At 37.6% G+C, this 24,995-nt stretch overlaps 1 protein-coding gene across 3 annotated transcripts in view; it reads left to right on the top strand.

The window, feature by feature from the left end:
- arhgef12b (Rho guanine nucleotide exchange factor (GEF) 12b) overlaps positions 1-24,995 on the top strand; it is a 99,275-nt gene that overhangs the window by 14,114 nt on the left and 60,166 nt on the right. Inside the window, exon 1 of one of the 3 annotated variants that reach the window (XM_077206525.1) lies at positions 7,115-7,314. The exons of the other annotated variants lie outside the window; for them this stretch is intronic. Coding sequence (XP_077062640.1) covers positions 7,310-7,314 — 5 coding nt within the window. The 5' untranslated portion in view covers positions 7,115-7,309. Of the gene's footprint in view, positions 1-7,114; positions 7,315-24,995 lie in introns of those variants that run through there. 3 annotated transcript variants of the gene reach the window in all.

Genomic DNA, 24,995 nt, shown 5'->3' with positions numbered 1-24,995 from the left:
CAAGTCTGCTGATATCATACGTCTGACAAATCAGTTTTAGACCTGTTCATGTGACATCTTCCCGCCAACCAGATCGATTTGACAGATTACAGGGAGTGTATTGTGATCTGAACCTGGTTCATCCTAAGGGAGGGCTCAATTATTTTCTAGTTTTATGGATTTAAAATGGCAGTGAGTGAATGGAGAAGATGTATGGAGCTGGGCGAACTGCTCAGATTTTCCCTGCTATGCTGCTTTTGTTGGTGGAAGGCAGGCTTTGCTCTGTTTGGTCAGCTGATGGTCAGCAGCCCTTGTCAGCATTTTAAGTGGCCCTCTCATTGGCTGTGCAAAAAAATGCGTGCGAGCTTGTTTGTGTTTATCGGCGAGAGATTGAGAAATTCTTGAAAAACAGATGTGCTGAATATTGCTGTAATTTTTAAATACCATGAGATCATCTTTTTCATTTTTCTTGTTCAGGCACAGACATAAGTTATAAAGCTATTGCTTGCTGTTTTTATCTTATCTATTCTTCCACATGTATTCCAGCTTTTATTTGCAATGAACTAAGGTTACAGCCATTTATGCAATAGCCAATCAGAATTTTTATAAATGGGACCCAACTTTGGCTGTGTTGTTCTGTATGTAAAACTACACTGCTCACTGCTTACCAGTTAAGAGCAAACTCTGCCAATTTCATTGGTCAACTCAAACACGTGGTAGGCAAATAGCACTGTGATTGACATTAGGGCTGCGATTAAAAATCATAATCATGATTATTTTGCTAAATATTAAAAATCACAATTATTCAGATTATTGGAGGGTGTTATGATCAAAGTCTTATTCTATTGATATAATATGAGTAATTTTAAATGTCAGTGAAATTTCACAATTATCATTAGGCTGCTTCAGCAAAAACTAGGTGTAACGATACCCTCATGTCATGATTCGATACATATCACGATACTGAACTCACAATACGATATTATTGCGATACTCCAAGACATAACAAGGTGACTTGGGGCTGATAACCCAATGCACAGGTCAACGATGACACCAGCATAAAAATGTTCATGATTCTGAAGCTGAAAATACAGATTTTTTTAAGACTAATATGCTTGCACTCTGACTAGATATATTTAAAATAATGTAGACCACTTTTTACTGGTAACATAAGAAATTTAACATTATCAGGACCCACACATATTCCCCCGTTGCATTATTATACATTATATTCAACATTATATATAGTAGTTTAATGTAGTACTAAAACTCTGTAAACTTTAATTTTTTTCTCACATTGTAATTTTCATTTTGGGTGAACTATACACAATATATATTGTCACTATCCACGATACATATTGTTGTTTTTTTGTAATGCAATATATTGTGACACCCCCAGCAAAAACTACTACTAGGTTAATTAAGTCAAGTCAAATCAAGTCAAATATATTTATATAGCGCTTTTCACAATACAGATTGTATCAAAGCTGCTTCACAGTATCAATCAAAACAACTTAACAATGTTTGTTTATTACTGGAAAAAAAAGACATCCAAGTTTGTTAGAGCTAATCAATGGTATGATTGGTTAATTAATTTGAATATCCCCAACTGAGCAAGCCAAAGGCAACAGTGGCAAGGAACCGAAAAACTCCATCCAGTGACCTAATGGTGTCCTAACACCCCATCAAATGACCCAATGGAGAAAAAGAAAAAACTTGGGAGAACCCAAGTTCTCCTCTGGCGTTTATGAACTAGAGGCCGAATTTACAGTAACTGTAAGATAAAAAATTTATATGAATGCCTGGCTAAATAGATGCGTCTTCAGTCTAGTTTTAAACTTGGAGAGAGAGTCTGAGCTACGAACAATATCAGGAAGGCTATTCCAGAGCTTCGGAGCTAAATGTGAAAATGCTCTGCCTCCTTTGGTGGATCTGGATATCCTAGGAATAACCAGAAGCCTCGAATCTAGTGATCTTAAAGAGCGCGATGGATTGTAAGGCGATAGAAGATCCGTTAAATAGACTGGAGCTAAACCATTTAGAGCTTTATAAGTCAAAAGCAATACCTTGTATTTAATACAGAACTTTATAGGTAACCAATGAAGTGATGATAAAATCGGTGTTATATGATCATATTTTCTTGATCTAGTAAGAACTCTAGCGGCTGCATTTTGGACTAACTGTAGCTTGTTTATTGAAGATGCAGGACAACCAGCTAATAAAGCATTACAGTAATCTAGTCTCGAGGTCATGAATGCATGAACTAACTTTTCTGCATCAGAGACTGATAGCATATTACGTAGCTTAGCAATGTTTCTAAGGTGGAAAAAGGCTGTTTTTGTAACATATGAAATATTCTTTTCAAAAGACAGGTTGCGGTCTAGTATAACACCCAGGTCTTTTACTGTAGCGGATAAAGTAACACGGCATCCTACTATGTTAAAGTCGTGCTGTGAAGGGTTTTGTGGACGGTTTTTAGAACCGATAAGTATTACCTCTGTCTTGTCTGGATTTAATAAAAGAAAATTACGCGTCATCCAATCTTTTATATCATTAACACAATCTGTCAATTTGGATAATTTAGGGTATTCAACTGGCCGTGATGAAATATATATTTGAGTGTCATCAGCATAACAATGGAAACTAATTCCATGTTTCCTTAGAATATTACCAAGTGGCAGCATATATATTGAGAATAATAAAGGGCCTAACACAGATCCCTGCGGCACTCCATAGTTTGCCGAAGTTATAATCGATTTTTCTCCATTTAAGTAGACGAAATGGTAGCGGTCAGATAAGTATGACCTGAACCAGCTTAATGCTTGTCCTTGAACACCAGTGTAATTTTGTAGTCGATCTAAGGTATTGTGTGATCTATAGTATCGAACGCAGCACTAAGATCAAGTAAAACTAGTACTGAGATACAGCCTTGGTCCGAAGCTAAAAGTAAATCATTTGTGATTCTAACAAGCGCAGTTTCAGTGCTATGATGTGGCCTGAATCCAGACTGAAACTTTTCATAGATGTCGTTTTCTTGCAAGAAAGAGCCGAGTTGAGCGGACACAACTTTTTCTAATATTTTTGACATAAATGGAAGATTCGAAATGGGTCTGTAATTTGCTAGGTTATTTGGATCTAATTGTGGTTTCTTAATAAGAGGTTTTATAACTGCCAGCTTGAACGTTCTTGGAACATGACCTAAAGATAAAGATGTGTTAATATATGAATTATATGAGTTAATTAATGAAAGTAAAAGTCCTCAAAACAGTTACAGAAGACAAGTAAAGAGTCAGCAATACAATTAAGAACGAAGGAACTAAATTTCAAACAAAACCGACAAAAAAAAACAACAGAACAAAAATACAAACTAAATAAACAGTGCTTTAGGGTTTTCATTAAGATGTAGGCCTACTAACAGTGGTATTCAGCTAAGTAAAACACTACAACAGAAATTGAATAAAATAATCAAATGGAAATGCAAAAAGTATGTGAAACAGTATGCATTATGCAATGAACAGTAGTATGCTAGCAGTTTTCATCTTGGAAAGTGTTATTTGTCTTAATTTTTTTATATTATTTTTGAAATGATCAAATAATGAGTCAGTTTATGTAGGGTTAATCTGAGTTCATTGAATTGTGGGATACAAAATTGTATTGCTGAAAATACAGAATTCTGTACGGCACCGTTGTGCACAATATACTGCAGAAATATTAATAGTAGGGCTGGGTACCGAGTTCGGTACTTTTTAGGTACCGACCGAATTGCCTCAATACTACCTAGTATCGAAACATGTCTTGTTTTTCGGTACCAAGTTTCGGTACCTAAGTGGTTAATCTTGTCAACGTCAGTCAAACAATAAACATGCAGAATGATTGGCTGTGGCGGAAAAACACTAGTTTACGCGGCTGCCCAGAGACGTGGCTCGTCGCACATGAGGCTGTAGTGTGTGTGTGTGCGTGTGTGTGTAAGCGTCCAACCCAGATAGATAGAAAATATGTGGAAATGATCAAAAGTGCACCTATGTACCCGAATCGATGCCATAAGCACACGATGCAATATTTTCGACAAGATAATTGCTGCCAAGACCGGTAACACGGTAAATCTAATAAGTAGGGCTGGGCGATATGGAGCAAAAAATATATCTCGATATATTTTGCTATATCTTGATATACGATATATATCTCGATATCTTTACAGGAAAAATAACCCAACAAAAACTAATGCAAAAACAAATATGCCAAATACCACAGTCTTTTTTTTTATTGGAGTGCAAAGAGGTAGGCAGTTCATGTAGTCCAAAGTGCTTCTGCGACATTTAAAAAAAGAAATCCCTGTATACAAAAATAATAATTGTATACAAATTAATTGCTGTATACAAAAATAATTGCCACCTGTCCCGTTTTTCCGGGATTGTCATCCTTTTTAATAACATGTGCCGGGAAATGTATCGTTTTCGAAAGGCGTGTGAATGTTCAAACCATGGTTCAAACCGTGTAGCGCGCGCACGCCAGAAAAGGACAGAGAGCGAGAGACCTTGCGTGTGTTTGCTAGTGTGCGTGTGTGCCTCAAGAAGTGCATGTAAGACAGCATTTAAGACGATCTTTTTAGACGAGTTCTGTAGCCTCCGGGCTAGTTGCGGGCGCCGCCATGTTGAATGAGACAACACGCGAGGGGAGGGGGAACAAAAGCAAGGAGGCGGGGGCGAGCACAGCGCAGAGAAGACAAAGCGGCGAAATCAAAATTAAATATAAACAATATATCGATATATACGATAAGTCAAAATCCATATCGTGTTTAAAAAATATCTCGATACATTTTAAATATCGAGATATCGCCCACCCCTACTAATAAGGCACTTAAAAGCGCACAGAATACACTCGAGAGTAGAAAGTTTATCAGCCTTCGACTACAAGAACGGGAGCGCGTCACATCTAAACCAAAACTCAGCGTATAGGATACTTGCCTCACAGACATGAGAAATAGTTCTATATATGTTCAAAATATGTCTACTTTTAAATGAAACAATTAGAAAAATATAGTTTGATTACCTAATCCATATAGGCGCGCGCGCGTTCACTACTGCAGGAATGACGAGTCAGCATCGCAAATTCGCAATGATCATCTTTGCAGCCAACACGTTTAGTAAACACTCGTTCATTAATAAACAATTAAAATATCTCCTTGCTATCGTTTCCCGACACATCCATAATCATTAGGCTACTTTTGCCAGTGCTTTGCGCAAGCTTCATGTGTGCTGAGCGTGAGGCATATATCCCGCAACCCAGTAGCCTATATTTAATTCAATTCACATTTATTTGTATAGCATTTTTCACAAAACATATCGTTTAAAAGGAGCTTTACAGAAAATGCATGTGTCTAAATTACAATTTAGAGTGATCTGTTATCAGGAGTGACTGTGTGTAATGCATTTCAATTAATTTTCATTCAGTTTCATTGTTAAACAATGCATTAAATTAAGGCAGAAACAATGAGCTCATTGAAGTAAAGAATAAATGTTGTTAAATGATTAGGAAACATAGAAAACTTTAGCATTGGTGCTTTTTTACAGACTCAAAATATGAGTGTAAAAAAGTCAACAAACTGAAAAAATAAAAGTTGTTTTTTTAGGTAATGTTATATTGATAAAATTGGTATCGAAAAAAGTATCGTTCAGGAACCGGTATCGAAGTCAAGGTATCGGTAACGGTATCGAAAATTTTGTTACGATACCCAGCCCTAATTAATAGTATGGTATTCTGAATATACCCTAGCTGTTATATCAGTGTATTGGAGGAGATAGCACTACCTGTTAGTAATGAGTACCCCAGTTGGGACTATGTATGCCCACATAAATATAGACCTACATTCTTGAATATTTCACCTACAGTAAATACAAATGACATGAGAAAGGATGAGTAATATGAGTAGTTCCACATGGTAATTTTGGCCCATTTAATTAAATACCCCTTCTTAGTGTGTCTGACATGTCTCAGCTTGCTGAGCAGATAGAAACCTGTACTAATCGTGGCCGACACCCCAGCGAGCCAGACACTGGAAGACAAGAGTTCACTCACTAATGCTTTATATTTTTCATTTTTTAAATTAGAAAAAAAGCTTTTGAAAGAACAAAGTACGATTGAGTTAACATGGGCTGTTGGAAAGAACTGGGAGAAATTCGAGAAACGGAGAGATCTCACTCTCACTCTGGTGACAGTGAATCATGGTACAGAAGTAGAAGAGGAGGGGCGGAGCTTGAATACTCCAGGAAGTGACAGATTGTCATAGCTTTAAAAGTTGTGTGATTTATACTATATTTAACTATATTAGACTAGGCTATATTAAATGCTGGGATTTCTGATAAATGTCACAGCTCTTGAGTATTTATGTGTGATCAGTACTTCTCTCTGTTTTTGCAAAGCATTACTGTGATTTAAAGCCTGGTCACACCAAGGATGATAACTATAACGATAAAGATATATAGTTTTAAACTATAACAATAATGGCACAGAGGAATGACATAAATAGAATCACTTTCAAAATAATTTTTTTCCCAACATTGACACGGCGCACAAAGATTTCACAACATTCCTTCACAGTCGTGTTTTTGTTATAATTTTATGTAGCCTATATGACAGATTTGTGCTGCAAATGTTACATTTAACTTATCTTCCTTTTTGAAGTGATTCCAATCATATTTCAAGCGATTCAAAATCATTATGGCGAACAGTGCGCATCTGAAGTGTCTCAGCTGAAGGAAATTATCCATTACCTATCCGCTTTCAAATATCAAACTAAGTTTCTTATTGGATCGATAAAAATAACATTTAAAAGTAACATTTATCGTCTGATATCGATATGGTGACCTATATATTGTGCATTCCTAATCTCAGTGTAATGAGTTAAATAACTAAAGTAGTAGGCCTGTTTAAATAGAAAGGACTGTAGGATGTTGAGCTCTTAAATGGCTTCGCTGCATACAGTTCCCACAGGAAGTGTGGCTGGAGAGAGAGAGTGAACGAGAGGGACAGGGTTATAGACCCATGTTGAAAAAGTAGGAAGTGGCTGTGGGAGCCAGTCTGCTTTTGGAGGCTGGAGATATTTGGGCCAGAACAGCACACAGAGTCCTCGTGCTACACACACGTGACAGGCCCTTTGACTCTCCCAGCTGCGTCACCTTGGAAACTGCAAGTAATGTTGCTGCAGCTTTCCCATTCTCCTTTGCCAGACGAGCTGTTAGGAAAGAAATTTACCTCCTCAGATTCAACCTTTTGCCATGCTGACTGCCATCTATACAGCTCAACAACCTGCTGACATACTACAGTCCTCGGGATGAGGTGATTTTTGAAGTTTACTGCTGATCTGTGATCAGCTACATTAGGTCTTTGTGCTTTATAGTGAGGGTTGGGAAGGAAAAAGATTACTGCAAAAACTTTTTTTTTAACATTCACTCAAGCATTATCTTGATATTTGTTCTCTTTGCTAATTTATTTGCAATGATAATTCTTTGCATCATCTTTGCCTGTCATGCTTCAACTTTGTCAAATAATTGTGGTTTTCCCTCAGCATGCCAGACGTGTGAAAGGTTAGTTACATCAGTCTTGTCAAAGCATAAACAACAGTGCCTGTCTTTTATAACAGATTGTGCATGTGCAAAAACATTACAGACGATTGAGCTTACGAGAAATAAGATTTAAATCAGCATCAGCCTCAGAGCCAGAGGATTTACGTATTGGCAAAGGTCATCCATGTTGTATGAGACCAAAGTGCAGACCAAAGTCAAAATGCCACTATGAAGCCAAAATGAGTCATTACACTGACTGACTGCATTATGCCATTTTAGCTGTAATTTAATAGTTGAGGCCAAAACCTCAGTTTTCTTGTTACCTAAGAGTTGAAGATCTCTGGTGAACACATGGTCCTAAAATGGTCCTTTCTTAATGCAAAATATAGCCTAGTTTCTTATTTTTTTACTTTTGATTTTGAGGTAAAATGAGTTTTAAGTGGCCTGTTACATCAGACAATATAGAGGGGCAGTTGGTCCGTTTTCCACTTGAAGTGAACCAGCCCCTTGGTTTTTGCAAGTTGTTAACTATTAATCTATTCTCACTCCTGTCTCACTCCCTTACTACGTATCCAACCATCGCAGAGTTAATAAAGAAGCTGTAGATAGAATCGTCAAGCCAAACAGGGGTCGACCAGATATGCCTGACTGTATGTCTCTACTGTCAAAATGTTAGAGTTCAGTGACATTAGCTGTTGTTAACAGTGGGGTGCTTTGGTGTCTGGACCCAATATGTTGTTTTCCAGAGTACAAGGACTCTTTCCAGGAAGGGACTAATGGTAACAGGTGCCTCTCAGTTCCCTCTGAACCTGGTCTGCTGTGACGTTCAGCTTGAACTGATTTGTCAGGATTGCCGGTGCCAGTTGAGGTGTGAAAGTGTGACAGGTGCATGGTTGTGCGAGAGACTGGCTGTTTCTTACTAGCTGAAGGCTCAGAGGGAATGGAGGCAAAAGGTATTTAGAGCTGTGAGGTCTCAGGGAGCCAGTGGCCATGGGTGCTTGGATGGTGAACCACAGAGGACCTTGAATTTATCCTGTTAAAGAAGTGGTTCTGCTTCTTGGCCATCTCCATATTCTCCTGTGTTATTCCCACCAAAACTGTCCTCCACCTTATTGTCCTGCATCTGCACTCCACCTTTCTCCTGTGGGGGTCCCACCTCTTCCTCAACTTCGGTTTAAATTTTCTTTATGCATTCATCACCCTTCTTTAATGGTCATTTGTATGACCAGGGTATGTTGTTGGGGAAGCAGCATACTTCACCGGTGGAGAAGGTGTTGTCAACACAGATGTTAATGTCACTGTTGGTAACACTGTCCACCATGCCATCAAACAGGCAGATTACCATAAGGTAGCTGGTTCAATCCCCACTAAAATGATCACCACTGTGCCCTTGAGTGAGGCCCTTCAGGTTGCTCCAGACAGGTTGTCACTGTAATAAGTTCACATTGCTGTTACAGACAGTACATGATAGACGGTTCATGGTTTCACAGACAGAAAAACTGGTTTCACGGACAGAAAAATGTTGTGCTTTTGTGCATTTTTGAGGTGTTGACGTACATATAATTTTAGGTTCACCTCATCATGTTGACAGCAGTTGTTGCATTCTAAAACCATTGTGCATTGTACATCATGCAGGTAATTACCTGAGAAAAGTGAAGCATTTTAATGGACTTGGTTCATGGGCAGATTACATATTTCATTTGACGCGAATGAAAACACGACATGGACTTAAAGTCGGTTTAATGTGTTGCATTGTTGTGTACCTTTGTGTTGGTGGTTCAGTAGTCTCAGCCTCAGACATTACGCCCATGTACCGTTGGCTGAACGTCTGATGCATATGACACACTTATCTGGAAACACTTCAAGAGTTTTGAAGTCCCAATCTGATTGGTCAAATTCTACAGGATGTCTGCGAGACGTTGTGTTGCATTCCACTGTCTGTCTGGAAACAAATGCCGTGACTCCAAACTCCCTCATGGAAGAAGAACGCAGTCGTGCTTACAAGTGTGACAATGAGCGCTTACCAGGATCAAATAAGCATTGGATTTTCATAAGTAAATGAAATTCGTGGCTCGGTTCTTGAACGAATAATTCATAGATGCACGCCTGTCTGGTATTGCAGGGACATCGGTGTTACATTTTCACGCCCATAAACATGACGCGGAACAAACCGGACTGTGATTGGTTATGTTACATATCAGTCAGACGTCCTCTTGGGTGGTCCTTGACCAATGAAAGCTGCAATAGAGTCCAGACCTTCTGCCGTCAGCCTTAAGGTCTGGCTACGCAAGGTTAGTGGTTCAGTTGTCAAATACAGAGTTGAAAACACATCTTTCCAAAAAATCTCAAAGAGTGACCTTCAGTGCCACTCAAATCTCACTTAGATTAGAATTGTCTTAAATATGATTTAGTATAGGCTATCATTCAAGCATGCCCATTTTAATTTTATTGGTTCTGAATCAACACCAGGTTCATGTTGAAAATTTTAAGGGTATGCTTCCATGACAGTGATGTACTAAAAAAGGGAAAAGTTTTTGCTTTGCGTTTTTCTTGTACAGATGACAGCTTTGTCAAAACAATCCTATGAAAACTATACACACAATTAATTATATATTCCTCTAGCCCCCTAATAAATCTAATGCAATATAAATGACTATAACATAGTATTCAATATAAATATTCCACATGTCTGACCAAACCATGGTAAATTACTACAGTACATTCACGGTAAATGTTTGTAAGGGTGGTGATTAGGGAATTTATAGTCTTATCTAACTTCGTTCATGGCACAATGTTTCTGCTATTTACCTCATCAATCGTGTTGGGAATGTTGAGGCTGTTTCATCCGATTTAAAACTATTTAAAATCATTGAGTGATTTGTGGTTTGTAACAGAGAGATGTGTCAGATTGAAACGATCAAATCCTTTAAGCTTACGTTTCGTTATCCACTGCGCCGTGCTGCGTAGTTCAAAGTAAACTAGTGAAACAACTGAAAACAGCGCTATTTGTTCTCTATTTGTTGTTACTGACGGAGAAACCGCTTCAGATGATTCAGTGACAGAACGGTCCGAACGAATCCGAATCGTTTCAGACCGTTATGCAAGCGCGTTTGGCCAATTCATGGAAAGGAAATAATCGAACCAAAGACTGATTAATTCACGAATGATTGATTTCGCTGGTTCAGTCGACAGAAATACAGGACACACATAATAACTGCTGAAATATTCGGACTGAAAACGTTTCTCAGGTCAGTCGGAGTGCTCATGGTACACGCACAGTGCGTATAGCCGTACAGCTGTAGACGCCACTGCGGCCACGCGCATATCTAACCAAATTTAGCCGCAGCGTCAGGAAAAGAGGAGGAGGGAGGTTGAGGTGCCCTTGGGCCGGATGGAGATAATTGGCGGGCCGGACCTGGCCCGTGGGCCGCCAATTGAATAGCCCGGCTGTAGATTCTGGCACTGGCACACTAGCCGCAGGTCGGAAGAACGAGTCAATAGTTCGCTTGCTCATTGCTCAGACGCACAGAGATGGTTGTGATATTTTTCTCTGTCTCCTTCCCACAGACATTTACGTGTGCTCGATTATATCTAGGACCCTCCCCCTCCACACATTAGCCACTTACAGTGGCCTTTCCCTATTCTTCTCACACTTATTGGCCTGCCACACATTCTGGATTCATTGACGCACCCCTTCCACGTTTAACGAGTAAAAAAAAAAAAAGAAAAGAAAAGGGGGGCAAATTTACTGGTCGCAAATGTGCGACTCTATGTAAAATTCAGTCGCACACTCTCAAATTTTGGTGGCAAAATGCGACCATTTGGTCGCAGTCTGGAGCCCTGGTTTGAGTGAATCAGTTGTCAAAGAGGGATACATCTTTGAAGTATCTCTGCTGTCAGTACCTGTGGTTGGGCCTGTAAATCTGTATTTCTGCAGCCTGCTTTCTTCCCCCACCTCTCCAGTCTCCAGTCCAGTGGAGCGAATCTTAACATGAGGCGCACCCCGATCAGTATCTCTTCTCCACACAGCTGGCAACATCTGCTTCTGAAAGGGAGATAAGAAGGGCTTGGCGACTCCACCCTGCCACGTTCCACACAATGTCCGTGCCCGTCTGCTTCCTGCTCCAACAGACCATTACCAAACCCGGCCACAGAACCATGGCATGTCTGCCTTTTCCATATCTGTAGGAGACTCTCCCATGATTTAGGGATTCAGACTTGGCTCAACATCTGCCTGGACATCATAATGCATTATGAATCTCTGCTCTCGGTCTGAGCAGCTTTCGTGGTTTCATGTTCATGGGATGTGAGAACAGTGCAATATGATCAGTTATATTTTACTGATTGTTTCATGGCAGAGTACAAAAAGCAACATTATGAGTTTTCTCCTTCTGAAATGCAATATAGCATTAAATTACTTTTGGAATGTGATAAAGATCCTTGAATGATAGACTTAGGACCTGTTAGACTTATTAAATTGATTTAGGAGCTACACTTTGAACTATGTTCGCTGTAGATGTTCAGCTCTAGCAAACAAAATGAAAATTTGCAGAATGGGATCAAATGCCTATTTATTGAACTCTGTTTATTGGGGGCAGTTGGGGAATTTAAAATGAAGCGGATTCTTAGTTTACCGTCATTTCACCAAATAGGACATTCCCAGATCACCGTATTTTTTGGTCTTGAAGCAATTTTTTCATCAACCAATCAGATTTTAATGTTAGGCTTAGGTTTAGGGCTAGGGTTAGGTATTTAAACAACATTCGTATAAACTATATAAAATATTCTATGATATCAGGGCAGGTGTATCCAATCCTGCTACTGGAGCTGAACAGTTCAGCTCCAATCTGCCTAAAATCACTTGCCTGGAATTGTATAGTTATCTTAAAGACTTTGAATAGCTGGTTTAGGTGTGTTAGATAAGTATTGGAGAAAATCTCTGCAGGATAATGGTCCTTCAGGAGGTTTTGGGATTAGGCTTTTTTGTTTGGCATTATTTATGTTCCAGGAGCAACAAAAGATCTTCATCCAGGATCATACACCATTGCTTTGGTATTTGCATTACTAGTTATTTTAGAATCATGTCAAAGCTATTTCTAAACAATATGTAATCGAAGTAGTGATCAGACTTGTCGCTGTGGGTAAAATGACTTCCCTTTATGTTCACCAAATGTCATATAATCAAGGGTACATGTGATCCTTGTCATCATACATGAAGGTTGGCAGAGTGAGTGAGTGGTACGTTGTTATACCTGAATAGGCTCCAGCTGTAGGGCCTGTTAAAATTTCAGTGTACTAAGTAACCGGTGACAAAAGCAACTGCTGAGCCCAGCCTTTTGTTTTTGTTCTCCCAACAAAGTGAACAAGCCAACCTCCCCCGGTGTTACAGCACTGGGGACATGCCTGCGCTACTGAAATCCATCAACTAGGCAGAGGCTACTGACAGACCTGGGAGTTGCCTGGAAACTACTTCATAGCCGAGATGTGAACTGGGAAATTTTTGTATTCAGTATAGCTCTCGTTGTTCAACAGTCTCATTCCTGCTGCAGTGCTTATCTTGTCTTGAGAGCATTCTTTCCTCCTGTGCTCAAATCGTTCATTCCCTCTTTTTTCCATCCATACTTCAATTTTCATCCACTCAAATCGAGTTGTTTTATTGGTTGTTGAAAGTTTTCAAAAGCATTTTTCTTTTGGAGAAAGCTGTAGTGATTTATGAGACGGGTATGACTAATTTTTTTAAGGTCTTACATTCCCTGAGATCCTAAAACTTAGTCAGCTGCTTTGCTGTTTGCTGCCTCCAAGCATGAATAAGGGAATATTGATTCTTTTCAGTATTGCATGAAATTAAAGTCTACATTTCTCTTGGCTGCTCTCTTGGAATATTTCTTGTTTTCACTGCTTTTTGCAATGCATTCTTGGATGGCCTTCTCTGTGAAAGATATAAGTGATTCTGCTTTAGAACTTGGACAAAATAAAGTTACGTATAAGTCATAGACCCCGACTGATATATTCGGCGAGCCGATATTATCGGCCGATATTAGGCATTTTCATAACTATCGGTATCGGCATTTGTAATGGCCGATAAATTAATATGAAAAAAAATGCGGCGTGCAGTGATTCATGTAAGGGTGGCGCTGCCAATAAAGCACCTAAAAGCTGTCACACTGAACTGGCAAAAGCAATGATATGAATACATCAAATATAGCAAGGAGACATTTTAATTGTTTATTAATAACAAGTGTTTTCAGTCATTGTGGGCTGCAAATATTAAGTTGAGGATGCGGACTCGCGATCTTTGAACGCGCCAGAGAGAAATGTGTATTTCAGAAGGATTACATAAGCAGAGAGCAGTTTGTGTTTCGTTTTGATTTGTTCGGTTTAAAAGTAGACATTTCAATAGATATATTTCTCAGGTCTATACGCTGAGTTTCGGTTCATTTATGAGACGAGTTTCAGTTCACTCGCCGGCGCCTCCGTTTTGAGATTATCTATTGTCTGTTATATTTGCTTCTTATTTATTAAATCCAGGCATTTGGTTGATGAAACATTGATTATAATTAAGATATAATTAATACAAAACGAAATTGACTTTAATGAAAGGCTTTGTGCTTTCTGTTCGAGGTCTATGTGAAAGTTTTAAAGCACTTTAGTGCCGCTTTTGGAGCTGGTCACGTCCATTTTTTCCTCATAAATGCGAACACGAAAAATAAAATAAAATGAATATTATATGTTCTGTTGAGAGCCAACCCTTCTTCATCCAGTGGGTAGTAGACCATTACTTTTGATTTGCGCAGTGTAATTCACTGAATTGATTTCTCTGCTGCCAGCCACTGTCACGTAGGCCTATTGTGTGAAGTTGTGACTATTGCAAGCGCACAGCTGAGAAGTCCTGATTATATTGTCTGCTATATTTACCTCTTATTTATTAAATCCAGGCAATTGATTGATTAAACATTGATTAAAATGCGTGGCACGAGCGACAAATCTCCGACAGTAAACGGCTGGCCCATTCTGCTCTGTAACGGGTGCTTTTCCGCGTATCGGGTAAACGGCTGTTGTGACGCGAGCAATAACGGCCGCGTCCGGTGTAGACACAGTGTTAAAGCTCATTCTGCCTATAACGCTACGGTACAACATCAAGCAATATTTCAATAATTTATATAATTATAACACTTTATATAGGGTCATTTTGCATTAAGAGTAGCCTAGTTTCACATTTAGTAGGTACATATTTTGCTTACTACTTATTTAAAATAGTATAAAAGTCTGTACATTATGTAATTAAAAACGTTTTCATTATGATATTATAAATTTAACTTTAGTAAAAAGATCTGAGTTATTCCTCCACTGGTAGAGATTAGAGGAATTAAGACTAAAAATAGAAGATAATGTCAGTGACACTTTTGATATATTTATTGATACAAGTTGTTTTATATAACGTCACTAAATTAAAAGACAAAGTCGTTAGTGAAGATTATGGAACAGTATTTAGAATACAATATAATATAACATGCAATGCAAACTAGTTTGGTTACAGCTCAAATGTATCATTCTCATTCTATCATTCCCCCTGCCTCCATTACATATCTGTGTCACACAAGTGTTTGATCACCACATTTGAGTGATCATTGCAAAACGTTTATATATTTATTCTGTTTAAATACTGTGTATTCTATATACGGTACCCATCAAAAGTTTGTAAACACCAATAGGAAAGTGTGTCCAAACTTTTGACTGGTACTGTACTATAATACACATAAATAATATTGCTACTGTACTAGAGCCCGACCGATATGGATTTTTGGGGGCCGATGCCGATACCGATATTAGGGAGTAAAAAAAGCCCGATACCGATATATCGGCCGATATTATTTATGTGTATATTATAATACAGTAGCAATATTATTTATGTGTATTATAGTACAGTATACCAGTCAAAAGTTTGGACACTTTCCTATTGGTGTGTACAAACTTTTGATGGGTACTTTACACAGTAGCTATAAACAGAATAAATATATTTTATAAACACGTTTTGCAATGATCACTCAAATGTGGTAATCAAACACTTGTGTGACACAGATATGTAATGGAGGCAGGGGGAATGATAGAATGAGAATTATACAGCTGAGCTGTAACCAAACTAGTTTGCATTGCATGTTATATTATATTATATTATATTATATTCTAAATACTGTTGCATAATCTTCACTATCGACGACTTTGTCTTTTAATTTAGTCATAACTTGTATCAATAAATATATAAAAAGTGTCACTGACAACCTTATTATCTTCTATTTTTACTCTTAATTCCTCTAATCTCTACCAGTGGAGGAAGAACTCAGATCTTTTTACTAAAGTAAAATTAATAATATCATAATGAAAACGTTTTTAATTACATATGTACAGTACTTTTATACTATTTTAAATAATTAGTAAGCAAAATGTACTAAACGTGAAACTAGGCTACTCTTAATGCAAAATGGCCCTATATAAAGTATTATAATTATATACATTTTTGGAATATTGCTTGATGTTGTAACGTAGCGTTATCAGGCAGAATGAGCTTTAACACTGTGTCTACACCGGACGCGGCCGTTACTGCTCGTGTCGCAACAGCTGTTTATCCTAGACAAAGCAGAATCAGTTTACTGTCGGAGATCGCTCGCGCCACGCATTTTAATCAATGTTTCATCAACCAATTGCCTTAATAAATAAGAAGAAGGCCTAAATATAGCAAACAATATAATCAGGACTTCTCAGCTGCGCGCTTGCAATAGTCACAAGCTCACACAATACGTGACAGAGGCTTGTAGCAGAGAAATCAATTCTGTGAATTACACTGCGCAAATCACAAGTAGGCTACTACCCACCGGAGGAAGAAGGGTTGGCTCTCAGTCTCCACAGGCTACATAAAATATTCATTTTATTTTATTTTATTTTATTTTTCGTGTTTGCATTTATGAGGAAAAAACAATGTTACAGACGCGACAGTTCAGCACTACGGACGTGAGCGCTCTGAAAGCGGCACTAATGCTTTGAAACTTTCACATAGACATCAAACAGAAAGCACAAAACCTTTCGTTTCAAAGTGAATTTCGTTTTGTATTAATTGTATCTTAATTTTAATAAATGTTTCATCAGCCATTTGCCTGCATTTAATTTATAAGAAGTAAATATAGCAGACGATAGATAATCTCGACACGGAGGCGCCTGCGGGTGAACTGGAGCTCGTCTCATGAACCGAAACTCAGCGTATAGACCTGAGAATTGAAATATATCTATATTGAAATGTCTACTTTTAAACAGAACAATTCAAAAGGAAAGACAGACAGACTCATGTAATCGTATGAAATGTGCATTTCTCTCTGGCGCGCGCTCACTGAAGATCGCGAGTCAGCATCGTCAACTTCATCTTTGGCTGACACTGACTGAAAACACTTGTTTATTAATAAACAATTAAAATGTCTCCTTGCTATATTTGTTGTATTCATAATCATTATTTTTGCCAGTTCTTGTGACAGCTTTTAGGTGCTTTATTGGCAGCGCCACCCTTACATGAATCACCGTACCCGCATTTTTTAAAATATTAATTTATCGGCCATTATAAATGCCGATACCGATAGTTAGGAAAATGCCTAAAATCGGCCGATACTATCGGCCCGCCGATATATCGGTCGGGCTCTATACTGTACACATAAATAATATGGGCCGATATATCGGTATCAGGCTTTTTTTAATCGGTATCGGCATCGGCCCCCAAAAATCCATATCGGTCGGGCTCTAATAAGTCAGCATATGTTTGCTGCCTACGGTTTGGACCAACTTGTAGTGCTTATATGCGGCCTGCAGCTCACTAGGATTTGGAGCAGAGCTAATGAGAGCTGTTTTAAGAAGTCAAGGATGTGTTTTAGGATTAGTTTATTTATTAGTAGATGTGCCATACTAGTTTTCTCTAACTAATGGTAAAAGGTTGATTTATCATTTTTATACTTGAGTAGATAAAACCATATGACTCAAGCACCAGGCTGTGAAAGGCCAACGCTTGAGTCACCCCTCAGGAATTGTCTGGTATTTTTGGCATTCAAGACATGAGAGTATTGTTGTTTTGCCTTTATTTTCTATTTCGTTATCAAGCTGCTATAAATAGAGCAGTGGCCCGGACACTCCCAGAGACTTTTGGAGTATTTAACTACTGGCTTCTCAGTGTGTAAGTTGAAACAGTTGAAAATTCTGACATCAAAACTGGTATTGCTGCTTTAAATGGTTACAAAGGTCATCTTTTTTTCCCTATTCTTTGAATGACAAGTCCAAACCTCACAGCTTTTGCTTTTAAATCTCCCCACCACTAACCATAATAACAACTGTAAAGATTAAATATACCACTGTGGAAAACTGGAGCCCTTGTTCATTCTTTGTTCGACTGGTCATATCGCAGCAAGGCGCAGGTATACACACAGTAATAAAACATGCGTACTTCTATGACTACTACCAAAATCTGTTTTATCCTACAACTCTCAAAACACAGTTCTTACGCTGACATTGCCAGGGAAACATGTCATGCTCATCTCTACACTAAAAGAGACAAAAAACAGCCATCTGATGTAGCCAGTAAAGGGTTGTCCTTTTTAGTATTTACCATGAATCTCTCATAATCTCTCTTTCTACAGTCTTTCTTTAAATCCCCTTTTTGCTCACTCTCTCTCTCCTCCCCCATCATGAGTGTAAACACCCCCTGCTGCTGATTGGATACAGGTGTGTTGTGTCACTCTGTCCGATCCACTTTCAACAGCGTTTCTCAGAAATTGCTTACTGCATCTTACATTTTGCTTGATTTTTCTTTAAGCAAAGCATCATTTCTCATTTCTCTCATTTGATAATGTTGGCCTGGATATGTTCTGGGCATGTTTTTTGGGAATGGCCATTAACAGTAATATTTGAATAGTTTTCTCTTCTGAGGTATTCATTTTTCAGGAATTAATGCGTGTATTGTAGAGTTGATATTATTTTTCTAATAACATAATATTAACAGAACGCAAAAGGCGGAACTCTGAAGCGCGGAAGTGCAGTGCCCGGACAGTCTGTGGCGTGCGCATAAGAGAAGCATGATGGCTGAGTGCGAAATCCGAAAGACACCTCGTTAAAAGCTAACGCACGGACAATTGGCAATTTTATTGTGGCCAATTTTGTATTTTTTGTATGAGAGCTGCTTTCTGTATTGTCTAGTTTTCACATCAATATATTGAAAACAGATCTGTTATACACACGTTTTACGTAGGTTTACTGTAACAGTTTACTGCCCTCCACAGTCACAGTGTGTATCAGTGCAATGCCAGTCACAAAAAGTTACATTTTGACTGTGCTCTCTGCAAATGTTCATTTACTTTTTTGTATAAGCTATTTTTGATTGTGCTATATAGCAAAAAATTCAAGTCATAACTCTTTATTAATTAGTTGTGTATAAGCGCAGCTTTGTATGTTACTAATTATTCAGAATATGCGTAAGTCCACAAGCATTATTTTTGTATGAGAGCTTCTGGTACATAATTCTGTATTTTTGAATGAAAGCTGTTTGTGATTGTCCTACAGCAAAATGTTAATTTGTTTTTTTTTTTGTCTGAAGGATTTTATTGCTCATTGCACATAATAGGAGGATGTTGATTAGAAGTCTATTATTAAATGTTAGAGATTCAGAATATGCTGAAGTTTGTATTCATTTACTACAAGTATGCTGCTAGTACAGGCACACATTTCTTTTCCTGTTGGTTCTTTGCAATGTTGAGACATATGCTGGCAAATGTAACCTTATAGTTGACTTGCCAAATCACATCCATTTTTTTTTTATTAATAAAACATATCTGAAGTAAATTCTTTATGGGTCACCAAGTAGTCACACAAAAAAGATGCATTGATAATCGTTTTAGCATTGAATAGCAGCCCTCTGAATCATAATCGAATCGTGAGGTGCCTATAGATTCCTACCCCTAGTTTATATGTTCTGGCTATACTGTTGTTTGGATTGGCTCTAAATGTTATATTGAGCTCTTTGTGCTTATGCTTACTGGTATCAAATTATTTCCCTGCTGGATGCTCAATTGTTGGCTTGTCCATTTGGTTCAATGAACCGTCTGGTTCAGTAGGGTTGAGACAGATATAATTGAGCTGGTGTAATTGGAGCATGCTTGAAATATTGATCTGTGAGATGATGTGGGGAATCCCACACACTGCTGCCAAACAACAGACACTCAAACAGCAACACCGTTGTGACGGAGCCAATAAAGATGGGGACACTATCTCTTTCTCGTCTTTCTCACTTATTTCATCATTGTATTAGCTTAGTGTAATGTGAAATATGTATATGAGCTGTCTGTTATGTTATAAAATAGGTTCAATTGCATCATAAACAGTCGCGAACAAGAAGGATTGGGGCTCAGAGACTGTATTGAAAACTGACAACAGTGTTATTTTTAACTAAAACCATTAAAAATAATGAATAGTTTTACTTTTACATATCAATGTTAGAGGAAAACTTAAAAAAAGAAAGAAAATTAGAAATGGCAACTTATTAAAATAAAGTAAATTTTATGTTTGAAACTAAAATTAAAATGAAAAATAAATAAATTATGTAATCTAATTCAAAGAAGTTTTCTACTGTTTTAATGGCATGGTTTAAAACACTGAATCAGTTTGTTTGTCTTTACTTAATGTTCACAGAAGTTTTAGCATTTTACATGCTTTTGCAAGATGTTAGTTAGAACATTAGCATATATTTTTTCATAATGTTAATAGAATTGCATATACATACTTTTTTAATAAAACAGTGGGAAGCAAGCTTTTTTTCTTTTTCCGGTCCAAGTATATATTAAGTGGCTAACTACTATGTACTAACATTGAAATTAATAATTTGATACAATGGACTTGTTTTGTACATACATGTTTTACATTGTACTTATATTTTAAAAATACCTGCATGTAATTACAGCTGTAATTAATTTATGTAATTACATTTGTAATTACACTGTTGAGCCTTCCCTTACACGTGAACCTACCCTTACCAGTATCACATCTCAGTAGCAGCAAAGGTGTTTTAAAATATAACATGAACACAATAAGTACATTGTACTTACTTTTCGATGCAAGTACATAGTACTTAAAGCCACTTAAAATAAAGTGGGATCCTTTTTTCTTTTTTTTACTCAAGCATTTTCTTTTTTTTCCACTTAGATTCAAAACTTGGCAACAAGGTTCCTTTAAATCCATTTAAGAGCAAGTGCATTTTAATTAGGCGTGTAATAGCAAGTGCATATTAATTAGGTGTGGACAACCTAAACAACCAAAATGTGGACAAAACAGTCACTCTTTGTAAACTTCAATAGATGTGCCGAATGCTCTAATATAACCAGTCATTTACACCGTTAATACCCTGATGTTGACCGTGCGAGCACAGGTGAGGCCTGAACAGCACACATTGCTATCTGTGTTTAAACTAAACTCATTTAAGCCTTGCCAATTTAAACCTTCAAGCGCAAGAAGACACAAAAGAGAACTCTCGCGTGCGCTGATTTGTGTCCTCTCATCTGAAGCACGCAAACGGAAAGCCGCTTCTCAGACAGCATGCAAATATTGAGTTCTCTTCCAAGTCTTGCGCTTGGACAAATTCACACAAAAATTGTCAACATGCTTATCTTGGCGAGTATCCTAGCAAACATAGCAGGTTACGTCTTAAGTGAACTTAAACAATCGAGAAAGACAATGCATGTGTATCAAAATCAGTATTTTGGATCCGTGCATAGTCTTAGTGACAGCAGCCGGATATTCCTGCTGTCTATTAAACAACAAAATTATTATTTATTTATTATTAACCTTTATTTTACCAGCAAAAGAAGCACATTGAGATTAAGAATCTCTTTTACAAGAGCATACTGGCGAAGATTCACAGACACAGCTTGTTGGAGTTTAACAAATAACATCCATCAATACATACACATATAAACACACAAGCAAATCCAATCAGTTATACATAGCTACTTAAAACATCTACAGCCCGATGTGTCATTCTCCAAATCGTTTAAAATTACTTTAAATGTGTCCAATGAAACCAGCTCCCAGAGTTTCAAAGTACTTTGCAAATTATTCCAGGCAAAGGGAGTAGCAAATTTAAATGCCTTTTTCCCCAATTCAGTACGTACCACTGGAACAGACAATAAGAATAATTCCTGGGACCGTAGGCTATAGCTACACACATACTTTTCACAGATGTATGTACAAAGATATGAAGGAAGTAGACCCAGGAAAGATTTATAAATAAAAACATGCCAGGCCAAAAGACAAGGAAATCACTCACTGCTCTTGAGTGGATAGGTTTTGTAGTTTTAAAGGTGCCATAGGTGATCTTGGAAAGGCTAACTTTAGCCTGCTAGCATTGAAAGCATACGATCCCACCCTCCCTGCAAGAAGCAATTGCTTGCATACATAAGTATGCGATTGTGAAATGACTCCAGTTCAGAAGTTGACCTGTTGACATAAAGGAAAGAATGCACTGCATTTCAGATTTATTCATATGCGATTTCAGGCAGGGCTGGGCGGTATATAGAGTTTGTACAATATATAGATTTTTTTTTTAACGATATGAAATGAGGCAATACCGTTAATAGCGATACAGTAGTTTGATACGAGCTCTTCTGAAAAATAGCGGAGGACGCAGTGTGAACTCCTGCAGTGAAAGAACATACTACAATTTGTCCTAAACATGACACAAGCTTATTAAGCGCTTCAAAATAACTGGTAAGATAGTTAACAAGTTTAAAGCAGCTTGCCCTGTCAGATGCTCTGACAGATACTGTTGCTGACTGACAGATACATTCTTTTAAACAATACTTGTTTAATGCGTATGAGATGTAGTACTTTCCTCAGCGCTTAACTTACATTTCACAGGTATATTCTCCATCGGTAAATGTTAGACAGTCAAACAAATATGTCCATTTCACTGTCAGGAGAGGACGAGCTTCTGCAAGTGAATCTCCGCTAAAATTCAAGCTTCCGTTAATGCGTGCCAAACAGATTCTGACTAAATTCAGCACAATAATTCTGACTAAAATATACATATTGCTAAAATATTTGTTGTTGGAGACAATAAATGTACAATATGTGGAATTTTAAACCTACAAGTATAAATTTATGAAAGTGACCATTATAATGGGGTAATCAAATGCAGGCTAATATAATTAGTTTGTGCTTTTGTTTTTATTTTCATTTTTAGAGCATTTAAAAAGCATTATTTTTGTTTTTAGATTGTAATGTTACAATGTTAGAATGTAATGTGATTTTAACCACCCTTTTTGCACATAATAGATTACACAGCCTACATTATATTCACTGTTTGTTTCCATATCCATCAATCTCAACATCGTTTGGATATCATTGAGCAGGATGTGAAATAATAAAAATAAAAAAAAATACAGATTTTCTTTATCCAAATAGAAAAACGTAGAAAGTACAGAGATATATATCGTATATCGCCATTTAACCAAAAAATACAGAGATATGATTTTTTTGGCCATATCGCCCTGACATAATTTCAGGACATATCGATAACACAGTGGAATGCAAACACATGTTGACTGACAGGGAACAGTGGTATCATTTTATTTGGACTGAATGCAATGCAATGATAACATTTTATGGTCCTATGCCTTTCACACACAATATTATAAAAAAATACATTTAGATCGCTTAACATAGTGATTGCTATCAGGATAGACTTTCAACCAGCATAACAAAAATAAGAGAATCACCTTTTGCATCTTTCATAATGATTAATCTTTGTTTCATTTATACAGTCAAGATTATATGCAATACTATTTTACATTTGATTACTTTATCCAGTTTCGGTACCTGGAAATTACTGTTGGACTGTTAGTTTATATCTTTGCTCTGTTGTATTTATTTGTGCTGTTGCTTGTAGTTTGATTATTTGTTCTTATTTTCTTTATTTATATTTTACTTTTTTCCCTGAACATAGCATATGCCGAAACCGTAAAGAAATTGTGACCCTAAAACTGTGATGATAACCAAACCGTGAGAAATTTAAAACCGTTGCACCTCTAATATTAATTTATATCAAATGACATCAAAAGGATTTAGTTTAACAATAGATAAATAGATTAGTTAAGACCTAAAGTGTTTTTATTTTGCTACAGGTAGTTGCGTGATCGTTTCTGCATATTTTAAAATGCTCCAATGAGGATTTGCTCCAATGCATTTCAGTTGTAAAAAGCTGAACAACCAGCTTCTAGACGCATAGAAATTCTTTGACTATTATTACGTCTGGCCTCAATTATATAGCTTACTTGCCAGTAATGATTTAAATGACATGATATTGTCTTAGTATACGTTAATGTCATTAGTTTTCAATGACTAACAGTAGCCTCGGGCTGACATGCAGAGTGGCACACAGAGCAAGTCTTGACTCATGCCAAGCGTGTTTCATGCATTTACACCGTCAGTTGTGGAATTGATTGAGGCTCGAAGGGATTGGAAACTGCCGCATCTTTCATGAACTCTTGAGCTTTCTACACTCACACAACCTTATCAATCTCTCTCACACCGCTGTGACCAGACTGTAGCTTATGAAGTGTAAATCATGTTTGTTTTAGAGCCCCGGAGCCATTTTTGCACTCGTTTTTGAAATGATTAAAGTGTGAGTGAAGTGGGTTCGTGAGCAGAGTAGAAACGCTGTTGTCTGGAGGCAGAATCTCATGTCTGGGACTGCACTGCTATGCAGCCGATGGGCAGCTCAGTTCAGCTGCTGGGGAATCAGCTGTTTGCCTCGGCTTGTGTTCTACCAGATTATTTGACCTTTGACCCCTGACCTGCCATTAGACTTGTGAATTTTTTTATGTTAAAATGCATTAAAATGCTGTTTGCAGTTTAATATGCGGAGTCAATCATAGGTGAGCCATTCGCTGGTTGATTTCGAAGATGCACAACTTCGAAGTAGTGTCAAAAGTACCGACTTCGGTACTGACATTTTAAAATGTGATGATTCCACCATTTCCCTCTAGCATTTTGAGCGCTGTTGAATGGATTCTTAAACACCTCTGATTGGCCATTGTGTTCACGCACTCAACATACGTCTCTGATTGGCCATTGTGTTCACGTGCTCAAAATATTTGTCTGTAATTGGTTACAATGATCAACGCTTCAAAAACATGTTGTAAATAGACATCTTTGACGCTCTTCACCAACCGCTTACACAGATACACACGAGAGTGTTTGAAATAAGGCTGAAACGATTCCTCGAGTTACTCGATTACAAAAATTCCTCGAGGCAAAAACTCTGCCTTGAAGCCTCGTTAAATTCCTATGACGCGCACTAAACGCGCGGCGCTGGGATTTGATTGTTTCCCACGGACCGTTTATTCAGACGGACCTGTTCAGGAAGCATATATTTTGAAT

This window comes from Siphateles boraxobius, unplaced genomic scaffold (assembly GCF_051911475.1).
Source record: "Siphateles boraxobius isolate OS27281-9 unplaced genomic scaffold, OSU_SipBor_1 56, whole genome shotgun sequence".
In the NCBI taxonomy this organism is placed as follows: domain Eukaryota; kingdom Metazoa; phylum Chordata; class Actinopteri; order Cypriniformes; family Leuciscidae; genus Siphateles; species Siphateles boraxobius.
Note: the sequence above shows the minus strand (reverse complement) of the source record. Positions and strands in the feature narration are given on the sequence as shown.